At 36.2% G+C, this 23268-nt stretch overlaps 1 protein-coding gene across 3 annotated transcripts in view; it reads right to left on the minus strand.

The window, feature by feature from the left end:
• Positions 1-2915: 2915 nt before the first annotated feature.
• LOC106883939 (peroxisomal acyl-coenzyme A oxidase 1) overlaps positions 2916-23268 on the minus strand; it is a 50812-nt gene continuing 30459 nt past the window's right edge. For all 3 annotated transcript variants that reach the window (XM_014935089.3, XM_089348564.1, XM_052966639.2), the window contains exons 9-14: positions 21639-21829; positions 15362-15517; positions 10904-11009; positions 8966-9109; positions 8034-8240; positions 2916-5421 (exon numbers count right to left, since the gene is read on the minus strand). In XM_014935089.3, coding sequence (XP_014790575.1) covers positions 5353-5421; positions 8034-8240; positions 8966-9109; positions 10904-11009; positions 15362-15517; positions 21639-21829 — 873 coding nt within the window. In that variant the 3' untranslated portion in view covers positions 2916-5352. The remainder of the gene's footprint in view (positions 5422-8033; positions 8241-8965; positions 9110-10903; positions 11010-15361; positions 15518-21638; positions 21830-23268) is intronic.

Raw genomic sequence — 23268 nt, forward strand, 5'->3', positions numbered from 1 at the left:
AGGAGAAGGATTTTTAAGGTGAGGTTGAAAAGAATTTTTGTCGACTTAAGTAGGTCAGTTAGGGTTACTGAATGATGTAGAGTTGGGAGGTAGATAGATTTGTGGAGTTTTCTTTTTCTTTCATTCTCCTCTTAACTGAAATAGAGGGCATGCTGATGCTGGACTGGAAGACTGAAGTTTGTGTAGTGGGGTGTATTGGCAGGGGGGGGGGGGGATTCATGCAGATGTATTAAAAGTACATATACTCATGCGCATTGTAAAACACTAATACGCATGCAGACGTGTATGCAGATAAGCACATAGATTGTGTGCATATATCAGGGTAAATACACAGCATAGATGCACATACAAAGATATACAGTATGCAGAGGTTTAAATGAATATGCACCGTGCGTGCATATACTTATGTCTACCTATGTAAGTATACGCATTGATGCATGGATACAGACAGCTGTAAATAAATGCAGAATTTTTAATTATATGTGAAACCATGCAACAAAACTGGCTTTCAAATTTGTTTGAAAAGCGAGTTTTAGCAAAACTTTTCACCATCGTCACCCTCGTTATCACCACCACCACCATCATCTTCCGTCTGCTTTCCATGCTGGTAAGGGTTAGACAAATCTTCATGGGCCATGTCAGTACTTATTTGGAATTTGATGAGTCTGAGGCATGGTTTCTATAGCTGGACGTCATTACATGAATGTGTTGGATGCATGTTATCATAATGCAAGCACTAGAGAAGTTGTCTACCCTACATTGTCTCCATTCCTAACACCAACTACTTAGCAGAGTGTACGGTACATTTTATCATGATACCAACATTAAAGAACATGCCTTATTCCCTGTGAGATTAAAGAGTCCTTTTTACTCTGTGTTGTTTTTTTTTGTTTTTCAAGCCAAGTCTGATCAATGGGGTGAATAGAAGAAAGAACAAGGGTAAGTGGATGAGAGAGGTAAAGCAGAGATAAATGCAAGAGTGTAATGTCCTGGAGGCGAATTTTTTTTCCCACGAGAGTTCCGGACCCTAGTTAGGAACTCATTTGCATACAGCCAATCAGCTCAACTATCAAACTAATTTATGAGCACATAACAAGTGAATATCTCTCACTGCCACACACTTCCACTTCGTCTGTTGTTTTACCCTTCTTTCCCTACAGGTACAGCGTGATCAACAGGGGCAACACTTAGCATTTTATTATATTAGAAGATACTAGGTGTTCCCGCCGTGACCCACTGGGTCACAACCACTCCAAGTTGGAAATGTTGATGTGCAGCAGTAAAGGAAAAAAGGATCTATTTCAAAACGGGGGCACCAGTTTTCATTTATGTTTTATGTACTGTTTTTGGTACCGAAAGACTTTCAAACTTCGTATACTTATCTATTTTGTGTTATAGAACAGAAAAAAATATTTGTATTCGAATTTATTTCATGTAAAAAATTGTCTTATTTCGATAATTTCTACTAATCACTGACGTCTATTCAGTTGAAAACAGTTAGCGCTGTAACGGTGTATATCGTATTAATCCCCTAACCCTAACTAGACTGTTAACTCTAACCCTAACCCTAAAACTAACCCTAACTCTAGAATCCGAACTCTAAAATTGTTACACACATAGATACGCACAGCGTAATTTATTATATAAACAATATATGCGTATAAATTACGATTAAACCGGATGAAATATGTCACAGGGAATAACATTTTTATGACCGCCCAGCAGTAACTCTATTCTGCTGAATAGACGTCAGTGATTGGTTGAAATTACAGAAATACGACAATTTTAACATGGAATAACTTGCGATGTACGTTTTTTTGTTAAGAAGACTAAGAATAAAAGATGTTTTATATGACACATTCTACCAGTGTCCCAAGTTTCAAAGTGTTTCGTTAAGAAAATACTGGTGCCTCCGTTTTGAACAAGATCCCGAATTTTTTTTCCCACGAGAGTTCCGGACCCTAGTTAGGAACTCATTTGCATACAGCCAATCAGCTCAACTATCAAACTAATTTATGAGCACATAACAAGTGAATATCTCTCACTGTCACACACTTCCACTTCGTCTGTTGTTTTACTCTTCTTTCCCTGCAGGTACAGCGTGATCAACAGGGGCAACACTTAGCATTTTATTATATTAGAAGATACTAGATGTTCCCGCCGTGACCCGCTGGGTCACAACCACTCCAAGTTGAAAATGTTGATATTCAGCAGTAAAGGAAAAAATACTATTTTGAACTTTGTGCAATAAAATTCTCAAATAACACAGTTCTCCTGCCTTTGGTGTCACAACATAAACACGACCAAGTGTTTCTTCTTCGAAAACATTCAAATGGTCTTCAACATTTTTTCTTCACTTTCTTCTTTGCCATTCTTTGTTACTACTGTTCCAAGTGAAATAAATGGGTACTTCAGCATAAAGTAATAGTTTTGCAAAGTCATCATTGATGCACAATGAAAAGAATTCTGTTAATGCTGTTCATTGACAACCCTGTATATCCTCGTAGTTTCTGAGCAATATTCTTTGTGCATCTGGGAGATGCACTTGCAGTCTCATTATTGCAGGTACTCTTTCAGGAATTGAAAATCCTAAAATGGATGCAACTGGTTTGAATGGTCCAATATACCTGCCCATTAGATATTGATTAATTTCGTTATCATTGTTTATTTGAACAGCAGCTTGGTCATTTCCATTCAGCATGTACTTGATGATGTAGCAACAATTTGTAAGAACGACCGTGCGAACCCAAAAGGAGAAATGGTGACGAATGGAAAAAAACAGGACTCCTTTTATTTAAAACGCGTCACACGGTCGAACACAAAAATTATATCAAAGATGAGATATATATGTTATGCTTCGATAACATAGTGATTTAGTAAATGACCAGTAATGAAAGACGATAGAACACAACCGATTGAGATGAATAACAGAAATATTTATTGTGACATTAAAATGTATGTCTGTGTGTGAGTGTGAATGCGACATATTAAAACATAATAAAAGACAGGCCGTCGTATAAAGAAAAGAGTGTGTGTAAGTGATACATGTATGTGAATGTGTGATATACAGCAGATAGAAAAAGAGTCAGTAACACGTGTGAGCATTTGCCGGTTTGTTGAGTACACAATAGGAAGAGTCTGTATGTAAGAAGTTGAGGCGTGTGTGTGGCAGAGCGATCACTCGTGATGTTAGGGCTTCCATGCCGAGCCGGGTTCTTGTATACAGTTGTTCATCGCAGGCTAGGTTCTTGTCTGTTATTTATCGTGGTGAAGGTGAATCACCAAACAGAATCGAAGAGAGATGTGCCGCGGTAGTTTGGTTGCTGGTGTACGTGGAAAGTCGTGTTGACTATGTTGGCGACGTCGGTGGTGAATCTTGTAGTTCGTAGCTGAAGTGGTGTTGACGCTGGTGGCGATGCTGGTGGTAGTAGTCATAGAGTCGTGTTGCTGCTGTGCTTGTTGTAGTTGAACGAAGCTGTGCCTGTTGTCGCTGGCTACTGCTGCTGCTGTGTGGTACACGGAACAGGTCCCTAAGAGATCTGAACCGAGACAAATATTGCCGCTGAATTTAGGCTATTTATAGTTGATGGTAGGCTCCCAAAGGCATCAGAAAAATACTCTATCACGTGACCTTATTAGGGGCCACGGTTGGTCAGTTTGCATTCTGGCGGGAATGGTATGAAGCAGTTGCCGCTTCAAATAATAATCAGTCACGTGATGACAGGGAAAGATGTTTTCTACTACGCCCGCGCTTGTTTATATATAATATTGAGAAGATGGTTTGTTTGTATATAATGGCGATAGTAGTTTTGTATATAATGGCGATAGGTAGTTTCACTACAAATTTCAACATTGCAGTGGCATTTGAATGTTCTTAAAAGAATTTCATTATAAGGTAAACCCAGTTGTTGTTGTTTGTTTTTCCAGTTTTATGAGATTCCACTCCTTTCATTGTAGTGATAGTAAAACAAAATACTGAGTAGATATACAAAAATATTTATTGGCATAGAAAAATAGGATTGTCAAAATATCAGATATTTCTGAAACGTGTGCAAAATAAACAGGAAATAAATGTCAACATATCCCTGTAATTAATTCTGACTGCCATGGTGGCAAAAACATTTTTTCTTGAGTAATTAACAAAAAATATTCTATTTATGTTTTTTTTTTTATTGTAACTTTTAATAGCATATTACTTAATCAAGACTCAAAATTTTGTAACAATTAATGCTTTCAGACATATGGCAAGTCTCTTACATGATTTGTTTGTATATATAGCAATGTGTATGGTCACTGGACATTGGCATATGAGCAACACAATGCATACCAGTGAGAAACATTTGGTTATTTGCTCTGACTTTGCATAATACCATTTTATCTCTTTCTTGTTTCAGTCAATGGGCTGCAGCTATGCTGGGGCACTGCTTCGAATGGTTCAGTAAAAAAAATTGACCCTAATACTTATCTTTTAAGTCTGGTACTTATTGCATCAATCTCTTTATAATTATTAATTTTAAAGATAGCTATTATTATTATTATTATTATTATTATTAGTAGTAGTAGTAGTAGTAGTAGTAGTAGTAGTAGTAAAGGCAGTGAACTAGAATTGTTAGTATATTAGACAAAATCCGTAGTGGTGTTTCTTCTGGCTTTACATTCTGGGTTTCAACGCTTCCAAGGTTGTCTATGACTTTCATCCTTTCAGGGTCAACAAAATATGTACTAGTTGAGCACTGGAGTCTATGTAATCAAGTAAATGCCTTGCTCCAAAACTGCTAACATTGTGCCAAAATTTGAAACTATTATTATTATTATTACTGTTACTTGTTTCATATATACTTACAAACGTAAAAATAAAATTTTTTTTATTAATTAATTATGTTTATTCTATTAATTATAGGGTGTCTTTGAATTAGATGAAATCTTTTCAATTTCAAGTTGCTCCCAATTGTTCTGATCAAATATTGGTTTTGTATGATGAAATTAACATATATCTAAGCAATTATATTTTTTAAATATGGTTTTGTAAATTTTAGTTTGAATAATATAATTAAATTTGATGAAGAAATTAATTACAATCATGAAAATAATTTGAAATTAATTAAAATAGTTATAATCAGTTTCATTCATTCCACTTATATGTTGGCTTTTCATAGAAAATCTTTCCATTGAAAGAACAGTTCAAAAAATTTTTCCTCATTAACAAATCCGTCAGGAAACCAGAAATATCACAATGAAAATATGTACTGTATGCAGTATTTTTATGAAACAGATTCTATAGCACCAGGTAAATGAGTAGACAAAGTATAAAGGAATTATAATTTTGTAAAGATTAAAATATAAAATTTTCCTTTATAATTGAGCTTTCAAACTCTGCTGTTTGAGAAATGGAAGCAGATATTCCTTGCAGCTGTCATGTACCTGAAAAAACAAAACAATATGTATATATAGTTTTAAATAAATGTATAAAAGTAAAAAAGATGCAAAACATTTTTATTACAAAGTAGTAAATTCAAACAAAAAAAAAATCAAGAAATAATACATTTCTAAATCTCTCAGAGAGATTTATGCAGTAGTGATATGATGAAGTAGTTGTATGCTGTCAACTTAATGTGACAGTCCCCTGAAGGGAATAATACTAGTGTTGGTTAGACCTAGTGCAGCTTCCTAGGTCTAACCAACAGGGGACTGTCACATTAAGTTGACAGCATACAACTACTTTAAAAAGAAATCAGTTTCTAAAATCCTATTTTTTTTTAAATGAAACAAACAAAACATTTTAACTTCTAAGAAAGCAATGAGGGGACTATTACAAGTTAAAAATAACAAGAAGGAAACTTAATTCAGAGTACAGTAATGTTAATTTATTGTAAGAAACTACAGTTATTTTAACCTCCAACAATTGCTACAAGGCTCAAGTGAGGTCTTGATCAGGAATGATGATGTTGCTATGCCCACAGATATCCCGGACCACATCCAGTGAATAGCTACTGACATCAAATCACTTTGTTTCTTAGAGTTGGCTGCTTTTGTATCTCCTCTCCCTGGCACTGCTGCACTACTGATCCCTCTTCCTTTCATCACTCTTATAGTGTCCAACCCTTCAGTCCCTAACTTAACAATTATGCCAAGTCCTTCCTCCCCAAAACATCTGACCTCTGGAGTCTCATCCCTACACATGTCTTTTCTGCAGGTGTTGACACACAACAGTTCAAATGTAACATTAATGGTATCAAACTCAGAAGTCTCTGATGAGGGCCTACAAAAGATATGGGTACTGCTCCTCCCTCCATCCCTAGCAAGTACTAAAAACAAAGGCTACTATATACACATGGTATTTAAGTTATTTATTTGGTTAGTTATGTTGGTGGAAACAATAGCAGAAAGAGATCAGAGTGCATTATATAGAATTCAAAACTCCTCCATGTTGATAGATATTCTCTCTTCCTACAAAAGTTCTCGTCATTATCAGCATCAACTTTGCTGTTACCATCGTCAGATAACCACCACCATCACATTATTTTGGAAATAACTTTTGCTTATTTTACTTCACTTTACAATTTCTAAATTTACAGGCCTTATTAAATTTTCAAAGTTACTGAAAGTGCACAATTTCTGAAATCTTTCACACTAAACCTCATGCCAAAGACTTCACTTTCTCTTTAGAGAGTGGTAATATTTCAGTCCGTGGAGGCGCAATGGCCCAGTGGTTAGGGCAGCAGACTCACGGTCAAAGGATCGCGGTTTCGATTCCTAGACCGGGCGTTGTGAGTGTTTATTGAGCGAAAACACCTAAAGCTCCACGAGGCTCTGGCAGGGGGTGGTGGCGAACCCTGCTGTACTCTTTCACCACAACTTTCTCTCACTCTTACTTCCTGTTTCTGTTGTGCCTGTAATTCAAAGGGTCAGCCTTGTCACACTGTTTCACGCTGAATATCCCCGAGAACTACGTTAAGGGTACACGTGTCTGTGGAGTGCTCAGCCACTTGCACGTTAATTTCACGAGCAGGCTGTTCCGTTGGTCGGATCAACTGGAACCCTCGACGTCGTAAGCGACGGAGTGCCAACTAACTAATATTTCAGTCCAGATCAGTTGTTAACCTTCAACAGCACTCAAATAAAATCCAGATTGGGGTACTGATCACATATCTAGGAAAGTGTTGCTGCTAGAGACAAACATTGAAGACCATTTTCCAAAAGAAAGTCATTTGACAGACTGGTAATGATTTACTCCCCACCAACGCCCTCTAGCCACTTGTGCAAAAGTATGTTGCTTCTGTTGATGAAACTTCTTCCCCCAACTCTCAAACACCCACATCATTCATCCCTCTATCTCTCATCCCTTGTGTCACACATCCCTCTCATCTTTCTATTGTCCATACCATTTCCCCTCATATCCTAGTCACCTATGCCTTTATCACCTATTTTTCCCTCTTCTCTACTTATCATCTCTCAGCACTTTTTCTTCATTATATTCATTCTCTTACCCATCCTCTATTTCTAACCATCTCTCATTTTCTCTTGCAACCTCTAACCACCCATTCTTCCTACTCTCCTGTCCCCACTCACTTCTACCCACCTCATATTTGAAGGTCCACCCTAACACCTCATCACCACTGTTTTTATCTCTTTCTAGCACCACCCCACCACTCTTACCCTCTCTTATATAACGTTAGTAACCATGTAGCTCCTCTACAGCAAGAAGCCTGTTCTGACCACCTTAACTCCCTCGTCCCCTAGCATAAAACCACCTTCCTCCCTTCTGTAGCCCCACCCAGTACAAAGGATTCTAAGTCTAGCAGGCTGTATGGCACCCCCACTGCTGCTGGTACCATGAAAAAAAGCCCCAGTACATGGTGTAAAGTGGTTGGCAATGAGAAAGGTATCCAGCTGTAGACACCAAGTCAAAGCAGACATTGAAGAAGAATGCAGTATTTGGACCCATTTGGATCCATCCTGTCAAGCTATCCAACTCATGCCAGCATGGAACATGGACATTAAACTATGATGATGATGTTACAAAATACACTTACTTCTTTTGAATTAATTGGAGCGAGTTTGGCATAGTCATAAAGAGCTTGATAAACTTGACCATCATAACGACCAAGAGCACTGTGAAGGAAACGGTCAGAGAAATCAAAGGCATCTACTAATGCTATAGCATTAGGCCTTATTTTGGACAGTTGATTATACATTGCAGTTTTCAGTAATTTTACCTGTTCTACGGTGAGAAGGTTGAACTGAAAAGAAATAGTATAAATGTAATTGGGAAGACATGTAGAGAGTGGGAAAAAGACAACATTGATCTCCAACAAGGATATAATCCTAAAAATCTGGAAGACTGGTATAGCACAGTTGATTAGCTCAACCTGGTACTTGTTACAACTCAGAACATTAAAGTATATTGCAAAATACCACAGGACATTTTGTCCATTGTTTCACTGATTCTGCCAGTCTTTAAAAACAAAATATTACATGAAATTTTTTGTACATCAACATTATAGAAAAGTAGTGGAAGGGACTTGTAGACAGTAGTAAACCTCGGAAAAAAATGTTTAATACCATATTTTAAAACAACGAGAATATTCTGTGACACACCTTTTTCAACTTTTACATAATAAATGGCTAGATAAAATGCTAGCATTTTATCTAGTGCCAGAACACTGCCTTTATCTTAGAAAAGAATTAGACAGCAAATGAGAAGAACTCAATAGTGGTATACCAAACTGATTGAATAATTAACAAGAAGTTCAATGCTATATTAATTAGCCTGTTATGGGTAACAATGATATAACAGAGTAGATCTTGAATGACAGAAATATACTCTGTCGACCTAAGAATTTGTGTTTTATATTAAAAAAATTTCTGTAAAATTAGTATTCACTTCAATGGATAGTAAGATTATATTAGGAAATGATCTATTTTATCGGAATTGTTAAAAATAAAAAATAAATTTCCAACTTACTTGTAAAAAATCACCAATATTCTCCACAATATTAAATGCACAGTAAAATTTACAAACATCAGTCAATACTGATGCCAAGCGATTTTCTTTTATTTGACCAATAGCTTCAATGAATTTTTCCATGGTGTAAACTTGACAGACAACCTATAATAATAACATAAAACTATAATTGTAATTGAACTCATCGTCATTGTCATAGTATTGATGATGATGATGAGGATGATGATTCATTTAGCATTCATTTTCCATGCTGGTATGGGTTGGATGATTTGATAGGATCTGGCAAGCAACAGGAATATGCCAACCTACAGTATTAGCTTTGATGTGTTTTCTACAGCTGGATGCCCTTCCTAATGCTGATCACTTTACAGTATGTGCTGAGTACCTTTTTCATGCTACCAACACTAGTGAGGTATCTAAATAACTTGCAAGACAGAAATAGAAGAGAGGGGGGAAATAATAAAGCATTTCAGTACTATCATCTGCTTTGAGAGTTTCAGTTTTCTTCTACATTCTTACATGCTTGCTCACAGATAAGGATTAACTCCATTATTTTTTGTGGTGCATTGAGGATCTCTGCTGAAAGCAGTGTTTATATGCATGTGTGTGTGTGTGTGTGTGTGTGTGTGTGTGTGTGTGTGTGTACATACATGTGTGGTATGAAGCATTCAATCAGAATAGATAATTAATAAAAATCAAACAAAAACCATGTGAAATTTAGCTACCCAGAGTTTCCAGGTTGGAACAGTGGTGAAATAAATTTAATATTTTGATCAGGAAACCCTTAAGAACTCAGTTAAAAGCTGCACTCTGTGAAGACTTTTAAGCTAGCTCCTGTGGAGGACTAATTGGGCCTGAGGCCCAAAACCAAGGAGAGCGAAAATAATAAAGCATTTATTGGTACTCTACCAATATGGTATTACTTTAAATTCAGTTTGAATGAAATTTTTGGAGTTCTTTTAAAATTTGAAAAGGATAAATATATATATATTCATTTAAAATACAGAGATGCCTATAATAGGACATCTGACCTGCTAGACCACTGGTGGTAAATAAAATTTCTAAAATTTTTTTTGCTGCCCTATAATTTATTAATAAATATATATATATATATATATATATATATATATATATATATATATATATATATATATATATATATATATATATATATATATATATATATATATATATATATATATACATATATACATATTAAATAAAAGAAAACAAGCATATTGGAGAGCCCTAAAAAATGAAAACCTAGCCAACACATTTGAACAGTGGAGGAGTAAAGAAGTAATACTCCCATTAAAATTTCATATCAAAGAAATAATGTTGGAACCAAATGAAGAAACAAAGATTTGCCTCAATTTAGCACTACAGAGATTTGAAACTGAAATCACACTACTTCACCTTAGAGTAACAAACTTCCAAAAGAAATTTGAAACATATGACACCTATATACATAAAGAAATTAACAAAAGAAGCAGTGGAAATATTCCCATAAATCTTCTAGACATGTGGAAAACTGACACCATCAGAGAGGAGACAAAGTATAAGAAGATCTTGGAATCAAAAATCCTCTGGCTATAAGAATATGAAAACACCTATGGGAAAAACCAGATAAAACCTAACATCAATCTACTACAACCCTCAGACCTCAAAACAACACCAAAAGAAAGGAAGTTTTCCCACAAAATACACAAAGATAGCTCAGCCCTCTAAGAAACACAAATTTGGGATCATATGCAGATATAACAAGAAATAAGAGAACATACAACCCTAACCAAAGAACAAATAGAACTCTCCAGAGACCAAATCATAGCACAAATGAACCACATGGAAGAACAGGAGTCAACTCTCAAAAAATCTTTTGTTACAAACATATAAGGAAATTTAACCAAATTCATTTAATTTTGTTTAAAATCAACTTACAATAGCCATATTTTTTATCTCATTTGACCATATATTGAATGCCTGTTCAAGTGAGCTTCCAGAATTTATCTTCTCAAAAACAAGTTTTGAAATATATAAAAGCATTCTACAAAAAGAAAAAGAAAATTTCATATTACATTACATAGGGAATAAATATGCAAAGATGATGGAAACTTATTTCTGTCCTTCAATACTACTCCCCACTTAGTTGATAGATCTTGTCTTGTAAGTTATTTGGTCATCTCACTGCTGCTGGTGCCATGTAAAAAGCACCCAGTATAGTCTATAAAGTAGTTGGCATTAGGAAGAGCATCTAGAAGCATCAGTTGTGGCGTGCAAGAGAGACGATTGCGCTGGTATGGACATGTGGTGAGAATGGAGGAGGATAGCTGCGTGAAAAAGTGCCACACCCTAACAGTTGAGGGAACCCGTGGAAGAGGTAGGCCCAGGAAGACCTGGGCTGAGGTGGTGAGGCAAGACCTTCGTACATTGGGCCTCTCCGAGGCGATGACTACGGACCGAGACCTTTGGAAATGGGCTGTGCGTGAGAAGACCCGGCAAGCCAAGTAAGATCGTTGCCAGTGCCCCTGGACTGGTTCTTGTGCGGGTGGCACATGAGATGCACCATTTTGAGCGTGGCCGTTGCCAGTACCGCCTGACTGGCTCCTGTAGGATTTTCGAGCGAGATCGTTGCCAGTGCCCCTGGACTGGCTTGTGCGGGTGGCACATAAAAGACACCATTTCGAGCGTGGCCGTTTTCGTGCGGGTGACACGTAAAAGCACCCACTACACTCTCTGAGTGGTTGGCGTTAGGAAGGGCATCCAGCTGTAGAAACTCTGCCAAATCAGACTGGAGCCTGGTGTTGCCATCCGGTTTCACCAGTCCTCAGTCAAATCGTCCAACCCATGCTAGCATGGAAAGCGGACGTTAAACGATGATGATGATGATGATGATCTAGTCACAGAAACCATACCAATAGGGCTTGGTGCAGTCTTTTAACTTGCCAGGTCCTGTTAAACGGTCCAACTTATGCCAGCATGGAAAACAGACATCATCATCATGTTGTTATTGTTGTTATTGTTGTTTACATATTAACTGAATCATTACAAATATGATCTCAGCCAAGGTCAACCTGTTTTTCAGTACAAAGAAACTTAAATATATGATTACCAATGAGGATCATGGTTGCCTGCCAATTTGTTCCAACAATAGCAAACAACTGGAGGAGGTCAGTGCCTTCAACTACCTTGATATCTATGTTGTTGACTTGCAGCATAGAACTTTCTGACATGCAAGGAACAAGCATAGAATGCTGGTAATAAGCTTCACAAACTCAGGCAATCAAGTATTTCAAAGATAACAATGCTGGCCTTCTTCAGGACATATGTATGTAGAGAGAATTCTCTAATGAGCCAAAACTTGGACTATGAAGAAGGAGCTTCAAGACTGCCTTGGTGGTACATACAGCAAGTTTCTCCCAAGGGTTCAGAATATCAGGCCATGAACACAAGACCAAAGAGAAAACTTATGAACAGATTCAAGCCATTGTTCTTGCGCACTGTCACCATGCTGAACACCAGGTCATATTGAATGTTATATTTTAGATACTTCTGTAGAATATAAACTATTAACATTATTGGCAGAGATGCACAACCAAAACACTTACCAAAGCTGATGAGGACAAAGATTCCTGGTGCAGTGTGATGAAATATTTCTTGGTTATGACTGCTTGAAATGCTCATAGTATTTTATTTCTTTTTTTAAATCCTACTTACTGAATGAAATTTTGAAAAACTTTCTCTTAACAATTTTCTATATTTTCTTATGTGAATTTTCAAACTGTCTTTCATTCACATGAAATTTCAGAATGAATTTTCCATTTTTCTTTTATATTTGCTGTTTCTTAATATGATAATTGATGTAGCAGATAATTAAAGACCAGTTTGCAATTTATAGTGTTTCACTTGTAAAAAAAAAAAAAGGTCTCATCAAAAGATTACATCTAAACTGATGAGTTTGAAATGTAGCAAACTAAAGCATTATGCTTATGTCATTACACCCATTAAGTCCTTCCCCTGCATCCAATCTGTTCCTGTCAAGCTTTCGCCACCTCTTCTTAACCATCTCTCCATTACTCTTCTAACAATGAGCAAAATCTGCACGTATTTCATCCCCTTTGTGATACAAGTTACCAACTCCTCTCTCGGGAACCACTCATTGTCAATATCATCTCATTCCACATTATATTTCACTGATTTTCTGCGCTTCCAGTTTTCGCTTCTTCTCAATACTTTTGAACAAAAATACCCTGTGTGATATTTGTTCTGCCTGAGTTACCTAGACAATCCCACTATCAAAAACTCAGAGACCAGTGACTAGTCTGGTAGAAACCTGAAATTTCATGTGAATGAAAGACAGTTTGAAAATTCACAGAAGAAAATATAAAGAGTTGTTAAGAGAAAGATTTTCAAAATTTCATTAAGTAGGATTTTAAATGTTATTGATCACCAAATGCAATCTATATATATAAAAATGAGAATGTGTGTCTGTCTGTCTGTCTGTCTGTGTGTGTGTGTGTGAATCCCTAAAACTCGAGAACTACGCAACCAATTTCATTCAAATTTTACACATGCCTTACTTAGGGTTCCAGTTGTGTTTTAGTCAAAAACAATTTTTAAGTTCTTGCAGAGTTCGAGCCCACGGCAACATAATATCTCCTCCACTATTTAAGTATTACGTGTCAAAAGTGAAACAAAAACACTCATGTCAAATACTTTCACTTTAAAAATGAAACTATTCTACTAACTGAAACAATCACATTTCGATACTGTAATGACAGATACTTTCAGAGAGAGAGAGAAAGAGAGAAAGAGAGATGTATATGTATACATATAGATGTATATGGACACGTTATTCCACTAACTGAAACAATCACATTTCGATACTGTAATGACAGATACTTTCAGAGAGAGAGAAAGAGATGTATATGTATACATATACATGTATATGTACACGTATATGCATAGATATATATAGATATAGATCTATATGCATACATGTATATGTATACATATGTGTAGATGTATATATATATATATAGATGTACATGTAATATGTACACATATATACATATATATACATGCATACAGATAGCTATACATATATACACCCATCACACACAAACACACACATTAGTCATTTGTTTTCTTATCCAAAACTACGTCAAAAGTACTGAACGGATCTTTATGAAATTTGGAAATTGTGGTTGGCGTTAGGAAGGGCATCCAGCTGTAGAAACTCTGCCAAATCAGACTGGAGCCTGGTGTTGCCATCCGGTTTCACCAGTCCTCAGTCAAATCGTCCAACCCATGCTAGCATGGAAAGCGGACGTTAAACGATGATGATGATGATGATGATGTATAACGGCCATAACTCCCATAAAAATTCATATATTTTTTGATGTTGATGAAATTTTAACCCGAACATAACAGATGAGCATTATTTGTAATTCAACGGTACAACAGTGTAAGACTACGCTTTCAGATATACTTACATTGTGATTTCTGCAATGTGGTGCATAAATTGTCAAGTAAATGAGACGCATCTTTGCCTCCACTGATTCACTTGCAAAGTATTGAGTAAAATTATTTCGTTGCAGACCTCCTTTGAGTCTTTTTATTATCACTGCGACACACATAGTCCCCAGTTGGTAACATTGATTTCAAGGCCCTCCTAGATGAGAGACTGGCATTCCACTTAATGTCTATGTTCTATGCTGGCATGGATTGGAGAGTTATTAATGTAGAAATATGGTATCGTAGCTACTAACAGTTGAGGGTTGCGTAGTCTAGACGGCGTTTTTAGATTTCATTATTCTCTTTAACGCGGGCAAAGCCGGGTATTTCTGCTAGTATAAAATAAATAAAAATAGGTCAGTAGTCATTTTACTTGGATGCATTCAGTCTTACTGCTGATTACCCTTTCCCTCTTTTACTTGTTTTAATCATTTGACTACAGCCATGCTGCGACACTACCTTGAAGGGTTTTTTAGTCAAACAAATGAATCCAAAGACTTATTTTTTAAACCTCGTACTTATTCCATCAGTTTCTTTTGCCAAATCACTAAGTTATGGGGATGTAAACGCACCAACATAGACACAAAGACACACACATATACACATATACATACATACATTATATATATATATATATATATATATATATATATATATAATGACAAGCTTCTTTCAGTTTCCATCTACCAAATCCACTCACAAGGCTTTGGTTGGCCCAAAGCTATAGTAGAAGACACACTTGCCTAAGATGTCATGCAGTGGGACTGAACCTGGAACCATGTTGTTGAGAAGCAAACTTTTTACCACAAAGCTATGCCTGTTATCTTTGCAAATGAAAAATATTTTTATCTATTTCATATAAAAGATTAATCAAAATTTTACCTTTTGGATCTATGTTGACATAATTTCAGTAGTGCTGGCAAGTGTAAATTGGAGTCAACATCTTGATGTTCTGTTGTGTAATTGGCATTGAGGTATGAGACAAAACCAACCAAATTCTTTCCTTGGGAAATGTCTCTAGAGCATTTAAGTAAGAATCTAAAATAGAAGACAGTTACATTGATATAAAGTAAGAGAATACAAGAACCAAAAGCAAAACAAAAAAAAACATTTAAGAAAAAATATCCAGACACCTCCCCACTGCTGTATTCCCCTCCCCTCCTTCATGTACCTACCTACACACAATGTCCTTATTGAATCCCTTCCTCACAACATAACCTCCTAATACTCCCTCCCCCACCATGTGGCCACTTATTATATTCCCTCTCCACTCTTTCTGCAATCTTGTGAACTCACCCATTCACTCACCCTTTCTAATCCCTGGTCCACTTCACTGTATACACATCTGTATAACTCCCTGTAACTTAGGTGTACACCCCTTCCCCATCACATCTTCACCATCTCACTCTCTCTCCATCTAAAGTAACTATGTTTCTCTTCAAATGCAAGACACCTTTTTCTGTCTCTCAATACTACTCCCTGCACAGTTGACGGGGTCTTGTCCTGAAGTTACTTAGTGATCTCACTGGTGCTGGTGCCATGTAAAAAGCACCCAGTACTTCCTCAGATTATTTGATTTCTTTTGTAGCTCTTCATCTAGTTTTGTTGCAGGACATTCACTCTTAGATTTTTTTCAAAGTGTGTTTCCTTGAACAGAAGTATAAAAACAGCCTCTATGAACAATTATTTGTATCTTGAAGTACCCATCTAATATGATCTAATTACCTAAATAAAGGATTGGTACTACACCTGCTTACTTTGATATTGCCAGTAGTTTTGAGACAACTATCCTTGAAGGTTGTGCTGCTTTCTGTCTTCATTTTCTTTATTTTCCTATCCAATTACTTGTGCTTTTGCTAACCTTTTTTATTAGCTCAGCATAGAATAAGTGCTCGATGATTGAGCACTGTGACTATGTATACTCCTAGCTGAGACATCGCTACTATCTCCAGCAGTCAGGTGTCTACCATTATCAAGGTCAGAGAAAGCTGAAGTCATGTGATCTAGTAGTCTCAGCAGTGTTGATTTGTCTCCCACTAGCAATGTAAACAAGAATGCTTATATGCACCAAAAGACCATATGAGAGGTTTCCTCGTGGTAAATATCACAGTATTTTGTGTTCTAACAGATTTATATTATTTTTCACTATGTGTAGTTCAGTTCTGTGTTAGAGTTCCAGTTTCATCAGACCTTTTGGATCTATTTTAAAATGGGGGCCACATTTTTCATTAATGTTTTACGTAGTGTTTTTGGTACGGAAAGACTTTCAAACTTCGTATACTTATCTATTTTGTGTTATAGAACAGAAAAATATTTTTGTATTCGAATTTATTTCATGTAAAAAATTGTCTTATTTCGATAATTTCAACCAATCACTGACAAGTATTCAGTTGTTTACATTTACTCCTTTGGCTGATTAAGCGATGTAAAACGTATTTAATCTCCATACCTTCGTTTTATTTGCTTTTTTCATTTTGAATTTGCTTTAACCCTAACTCTAACCCTAGGGTTAGGGTTAGGGTTAATTGTTTCAGAATCGTTTGTTTATGTAGTCGGCACTTAATGTATATCGGCTGAATGGACGTCAGTGATTGGTTGAAATTACAGAAATACGACAACTTTAACATGGAATAACTTATGGATTTCTTTTTTTTTTTAAGAAGACTAATAGAAAAAGATGTTTTATATGACACATTCTACCAGTGTTCCAAGTTTCAAAGTGTTTCATTAATGAAAAATGTGGCCCCCGTTTTAAAAAAGATCCGACCCTTTTCCTTCAGAGTCTTTTTTTCAATAGAATTTATTTATTTTTCACTTTGTGTATAATATTTTTTATTGTGTCTTCTTACATGGTCCATCTGTGTTGTGTCTTCTTACATGGTCCATCTGTGTTGTGTCTTATCTGCCACTACGTGTACTTCGACTCCTCCTTGCCACTGATATGTCTCGCATTATGACGTATTATTTCTTTTCTTTGAGAATCACTAACAATTATTGCTACTTTGTTTTTCACCGCCTGAGTGGCCTTCGTGCGGGTGACACGTAAAAGCACCCACTACACTCTCTGAGTGGTTGGCGTTAGGAAGGGCATCCAGCTGTAGAAACTCTGCCAAATCAGATTGGAGCCTGGTGTAGCCATCTGGTTCACCAGTCCTCAGTCAAATCATCCAACCCATGCTAGCATGGAAAGCGGACGTTAAACGACGACGACAACTGAGAGTGAAATTTCAGTTCATTAAGAAATCTTTACATATGTCATTCAAATATGTCACCATCTATCTGAATTATCTTAATTCATATCATTTTTTCCCCCCTAACCTCACATTTTGTACTCATTCCAAATTTTGTTACTCAAACAAGGAAACTATTTTTTGCCAAGATTGGAATATTAACTTTTGTATTTCCACCCATACTTTGTTTTGATCAGTGTATTCTCTGTTTTCAGGTGATATATAGATATGTATATATAGATATATATACATATATATATACACACACACACACACACACACACATATATATATATACAATTAATTTTGGACTACTATGCATAAGTCAATTAGTGTGTTTGAGTGTTGAGTAGAGCATTGGAACAGTTTGGGCTACCTGTTGTCATCCACAGTTCTAGTATATTTCTGTTGGATCTACTTCAGGAACCCTCCAGTGTCAGTTGGGGTAATTATATTAATCAAATGACAAGAAGATGGATTTGTTATTAAACCTTATTCTGTACAATGTTCATCCTGCTATCATCCCTTATTTGTTGGACCCTGTTGGATCCATTTTGCAGTCTGGATCTCATCAGGTACATTCATAGATAAAGTTGTGCTTCACTAAAGATCTTGAGTGCCAGCTGCCATACTGTTATATGCCCGTCTAGTTAGGGAATGAATAAAAAGCAAACGAGACTGCAGAAACGCAAAAATTCAAATTTCAAATATGAACGTGGAAATCTTGTATTCCTGTTTAGATAAAATAACCTAATTGGCTTTTGCTTTCATAACTGCTTGGGGGAAAAGAAAGGAGAAGAAAAGAAAGAAGAAAAATACAAGAAAAACAGGAAAAACAAATACTTAGTCATAGTTTTGTGTACATCCATACACACATATCCTACATACATTCATACATACACTCACACATACGCCCACTTGCACACTTGTCTATATGTATATGTGTATATATATAAATATATATATATATAGTTCAAATTTACAGAAAACAAAAGACAAAGACAGGTGTGGGAACAACAAGCAGGTGTATTCGTTTACATATTTTTTTTTTTAAGATATACACACAGATATACATATATGGGATCTTTTCAATCTTAGTCACAGATTTTTTAATTAATTTTTTTAACTAAACAGTTTGAAACTTCGGATACTGGTTGAATGTGTCATGTAGAACATGGTTTATTCTTAATGTTTTTGACAAAATTTTGTATTTTAGAAGTTATTTCGTGTTAATGTTGTCATATTTGGGTAATTTTAACCAATCAATGATGCGTATTCAGCTGAATACAGTTACTGCTGTTTATGTGTGTGTTTACTAAACCTGAGTACCAAACCATTAATCCATTAATCATTAATTAACAATGCTAACATTTTCGTTAATGATTTAACATTAAGTTAACTTTGGAAATCATTATCGGAGTAATTAACTTCCGTTACATTTAATGTCCATTAACTCAAGTTGCAGACAATCTTTAGGTTTAAAGACTTGAAGTCCAAGGGCCTCGTCTACTGCAGCCCTTTGGTTGACACACTTTTGGCAGCATCGATAAAAGGTTTAGGACCCTCCTGGAGGATGAGGAATGCCAGCTGGCTGCTACCTTCCACCCCAGGTTTTGCCTCATCTGGTTGGATAAGTATAACAACACCAAAGTCACCAAAGTGAGGAAAAGCATAGAGGGTAAGGTGAAGGAGGCCATAAGGTCTGACGAAGTGAGCAGCAACAGTGGAGGCAGCAACCATGAAGAGGAGGAGGATGCTTCAGTGGTGTCACCCAGCCAAAAGAGAGCAGCAGAAGCCACAGGTCACTCAAGGACAAGGCCCAGGATTTGGTCAAGACCTGGTTGGAGACCAACTCCAAGGATTTGCTGACAGATGCTGCCTTCATGGGTGAGCAAGTGTTGGTGGACTTGTTCATCAAAGTCGACACAGCCATCCCCTCCAGTGCTGCAGTGGAGCATTTGTTTCCTATGGGCAAGGACATCTTGAAGGCCAAGAGATAATCCGTCTGATGAAAACTTTGACATGCACCTCATGAACAAAATAGAGAATGAGAAAAAGAGTTTGGGTGGTTGGTATGTGCATTAATATATTTGAGGTTGGTATTAGGTTTAATGTATGGTTTGTGTAATCCTGTGATTACACAACAGACCAACTAGAGCGAATAACATTCTGGATCTCTGCTTCACGAACAATACGGACATCATTCATGATGTGAAAGTGACGCCGACATTAGTTTCGGATCACAACATAATAGAGCTGTCTATGTTTGGGCCGAAAGAAACCAGAGACATACAGCCTAAAGGAAGCACCCAAAATCTCTCCAATCTGAACTTCCACAAAGCGGACTGGAAATCGATCCAGAAAGAGATCCTCAGAGAGGATTAGCCAAAATGTCTCTCCACACCAGACATTGACATGAAACTAGAATGTTTCATGTCTACTGTGCAAGCCATATGCCAGAAATATGTCCCAGAGCACAAGGCCAGAACAAAGAGGAACAAGATTCCAAGGGAGAGGAAGATCCTCATGAAACGACAGACAAAAGTTGCAAATCGACTCAACCAGCATGCCAAGAATGGCCAAAGGTCCCGCCTAAAAACGACACTGAAAGAGATTGAAAAAAGGCTGCAACAATCCTATGTGAAGCCTGGGTTATAAAAAACATTAAGTCAAACCCAAAGGCCTTCTTTCATTACGCAAAAGAAACAGCCTCAGTACGCTGTAATAACAGTGTAGCAACACGGCGGTGCATCAGCATGGCCGCAGCTCTAAGCTGAAACTATAATAAAAAAAATTTTTTTTAAATATATATATATATATATATATATATATATATATATATATATTTGAAGGTTTGGAGGTGATGTACAGAAATTATATAGAAAAAATTTTTTAATTAAGGTACTCAGAAACCTGGATGTTTGTACATTTACAGATTTTTATTAATGTCATATATTAAATGAAGCGCTTTTCACCTAGTCGTGTAGGTTTTTCAAATTGTTTCATTTAATATGTGACATTAATAAAAATCTGTAAATGTACAAACATCCAGGTTTCTGAATACCTTAATTAAAATTTATATATATATATATATATATATATATATATATATATATGAATTTGGATTGCATCAGAGGATCTTTGTCTCATATTCTTTACAGTGTTATCTTTGCACCTTAGAATGATGTTTTTCTCTTAGAATAATATATACATATGTATATATGAGCTACAGTTGAAATTCTTAAAACTTTTTATTTAAAAACTATCATCTATTTCACTTGATCAACCTGGTTGGCTAAATCAAATGATTAAAGCAATCCGGTATACTCTGGTGAACTTACAAGTTATGTAAATATCTACAGTTTCAGAAACATCTAACTTACAGTGATATGGAAAAATTGATCCTACAATGCTAAAAATAATACTCAATAATATTCATGGTACAGATGTAGAAGGACAATTGCATAAAGGAGTGTTGATCACTTAAAGTGGAGGGAAGTTGTAGCATAGGGAAACCCAGGAAGACCTGGAACAAAGTATAGACCAAGCTCAAAATGCTGAACCTTATGAAGGAGATGAGGGAGGACTGAGATATTTGGCACAGTGCTATACTCAAGAAGGCCCGTCCACCACAGCAAAATTGATGGTACCATATAAAAAGCATTGGTGTGGGTGCTGGTGCCACATAGAAGGCACTCAGTGCATTTGTGGAGTTATTGACATTAGGAAGGGCATCCAGTTATTTAAACCAAGACAAAACAGACTATGGAACCTGGTGCAGCCCCTGGCCTTACCAGTTCCTGTCACGCCGCCCAACCTATGCCAGCATGGGAAATGGATGTTAAATGTTGATGCTGATAATGATGATGATGATGATGATATAATCTTTATTCTGATCCACTGAAATTACTTTAATGAAATTCTCTTACTTTCCAGTCTGAAGAATCATAACAGTATTATCTCCTTCATATGTACAAGAAACAGCTGTGTGACTTTCAAGTAATGGTAAACCACTTGCTAAAGAGACGCCATGACCACCACAACATTCACGACAAGTTTGGATATATTTTGTAGCCAACCAGGTGCTTTGTGCCTTTAAACCAGCTAAAAAGGAATGCAACTGTAACATTGAATAAAAAACATTATCTTGATAAATAGTTTGAACACATTATTTAATTTAAGATTCATGAAATATTCTAAAGAACATACATCAACTCTGATATATTTTAATAATTTCCTTTTACACTGGCAAGAAACCAGACAATTTTCTAAAAATAAAGAGAATGGCATTGTGGTAGTAATGCTTTTAACATTAGTATCTCAATAACTGTCTGGGTTGGTAGACTTAATATGTCATCCAGTTTAACACTTTCACCTGACCGTTGAGTGTCAGTGGAGTTCACTTGTTTGCCAGGATTCAGGCTAGATCTCAGATCAGTGAATAACTTTCTCCACAAGTCAGAAAAGCCTTGTAAAGGGTCGTGAGCACTGCCTTTACTCTGCTGGCTAAAGTATTAGGAAGGAAGGGAGGAAGAAAGAAAGAAATGGAGTAATGACTACAACAATAATGATTATCGTTTCTCCATGGCACTTCCTAATTTTATGATTCACTTCTCAGTAATTTGACATGTTATAAAATGCCAAATAACTATAAATGTCACAATATATGTCTTATTAAATAAGAGGTAAATCAATTTTTGCAGGTGTGGGTATTAAGCAATTATTTAACTAGGGATATTATTGCTACTTATTTTACTAACTCTTTGTCGATGAAAAGCAAAATCAACATTAATCTTACTATAATGGGCATTTTGACCGTCTGTCTGTTCCCCCTTCACTGTCAAACAGTTGGAGCAATGGTCACAATGTTTATCGGGATTATGAAGGAGGTAATCAGGAAGGCTTTTAGTGAAAGAAAAATGTGAAAAAGTATAATTATTTAGTGGATATTAAGTTTTGTATTAATAAACCACATTTGACTTTTCGTTAAAATTCCAGTGATGAGGATTAACTCTGGATTTGCGATACTATCACCTTATTTCCCATCATAGATGGGCAGATTTGTTATCTTACTGTATTGGGTATTATGTCTATCTGCCCATCTCTTTGTCTGTTCCTTCTTCATGGCCAGATGGCTGGACCAATGGTTATGATATTTTTCAGGAAGGGTTTTAGCATTAAAAAATCAGAAAGTATGATTATTTTGTGGATATGATTTTTGAATTGATAAACCACCTTCGCACTTTTATTGTATAGTTCGTGGCCCCATTGTAGACACAAAGGGAGTTGTGAGGGTGGTTAATAACAGAAATAAAATGGAAAAAGTGTGTGTCAGTATATAGTGTGTGAGATTACTCAGTGACTATTGAAGTGTATCAGTCTTGAGCAGGATTTGAAATGGTTAATCAAAGCAGCTGTTGCTTACATCTCAGTTTTGTCAATCAAAATAACCCATGGTACCAGAACATCCAGACATTATTCACATAGAACAGTGAGAGGTAAGTCTTAGTTTGATTTTTGCAACCCTAAAGATTACACTCACTCATTCGCAGCAAAGAA

The sequence above is a fragment of the Octopus bimaculoides genome, chromosome 3, assembly GCF_046866305.1.
Source record: "Octopus bimaculoides isolate indiv1 chromosome 3, ASM4686630v1, whole genome shotgun sequence".
In the NCBI taxonomy this organism is placed as follows: Eukaryota; Metazoa; Mollusca; class Cephalopoda; order Octopoda; family Octopodidae; genus Octopus; species Octopus bimaculoides.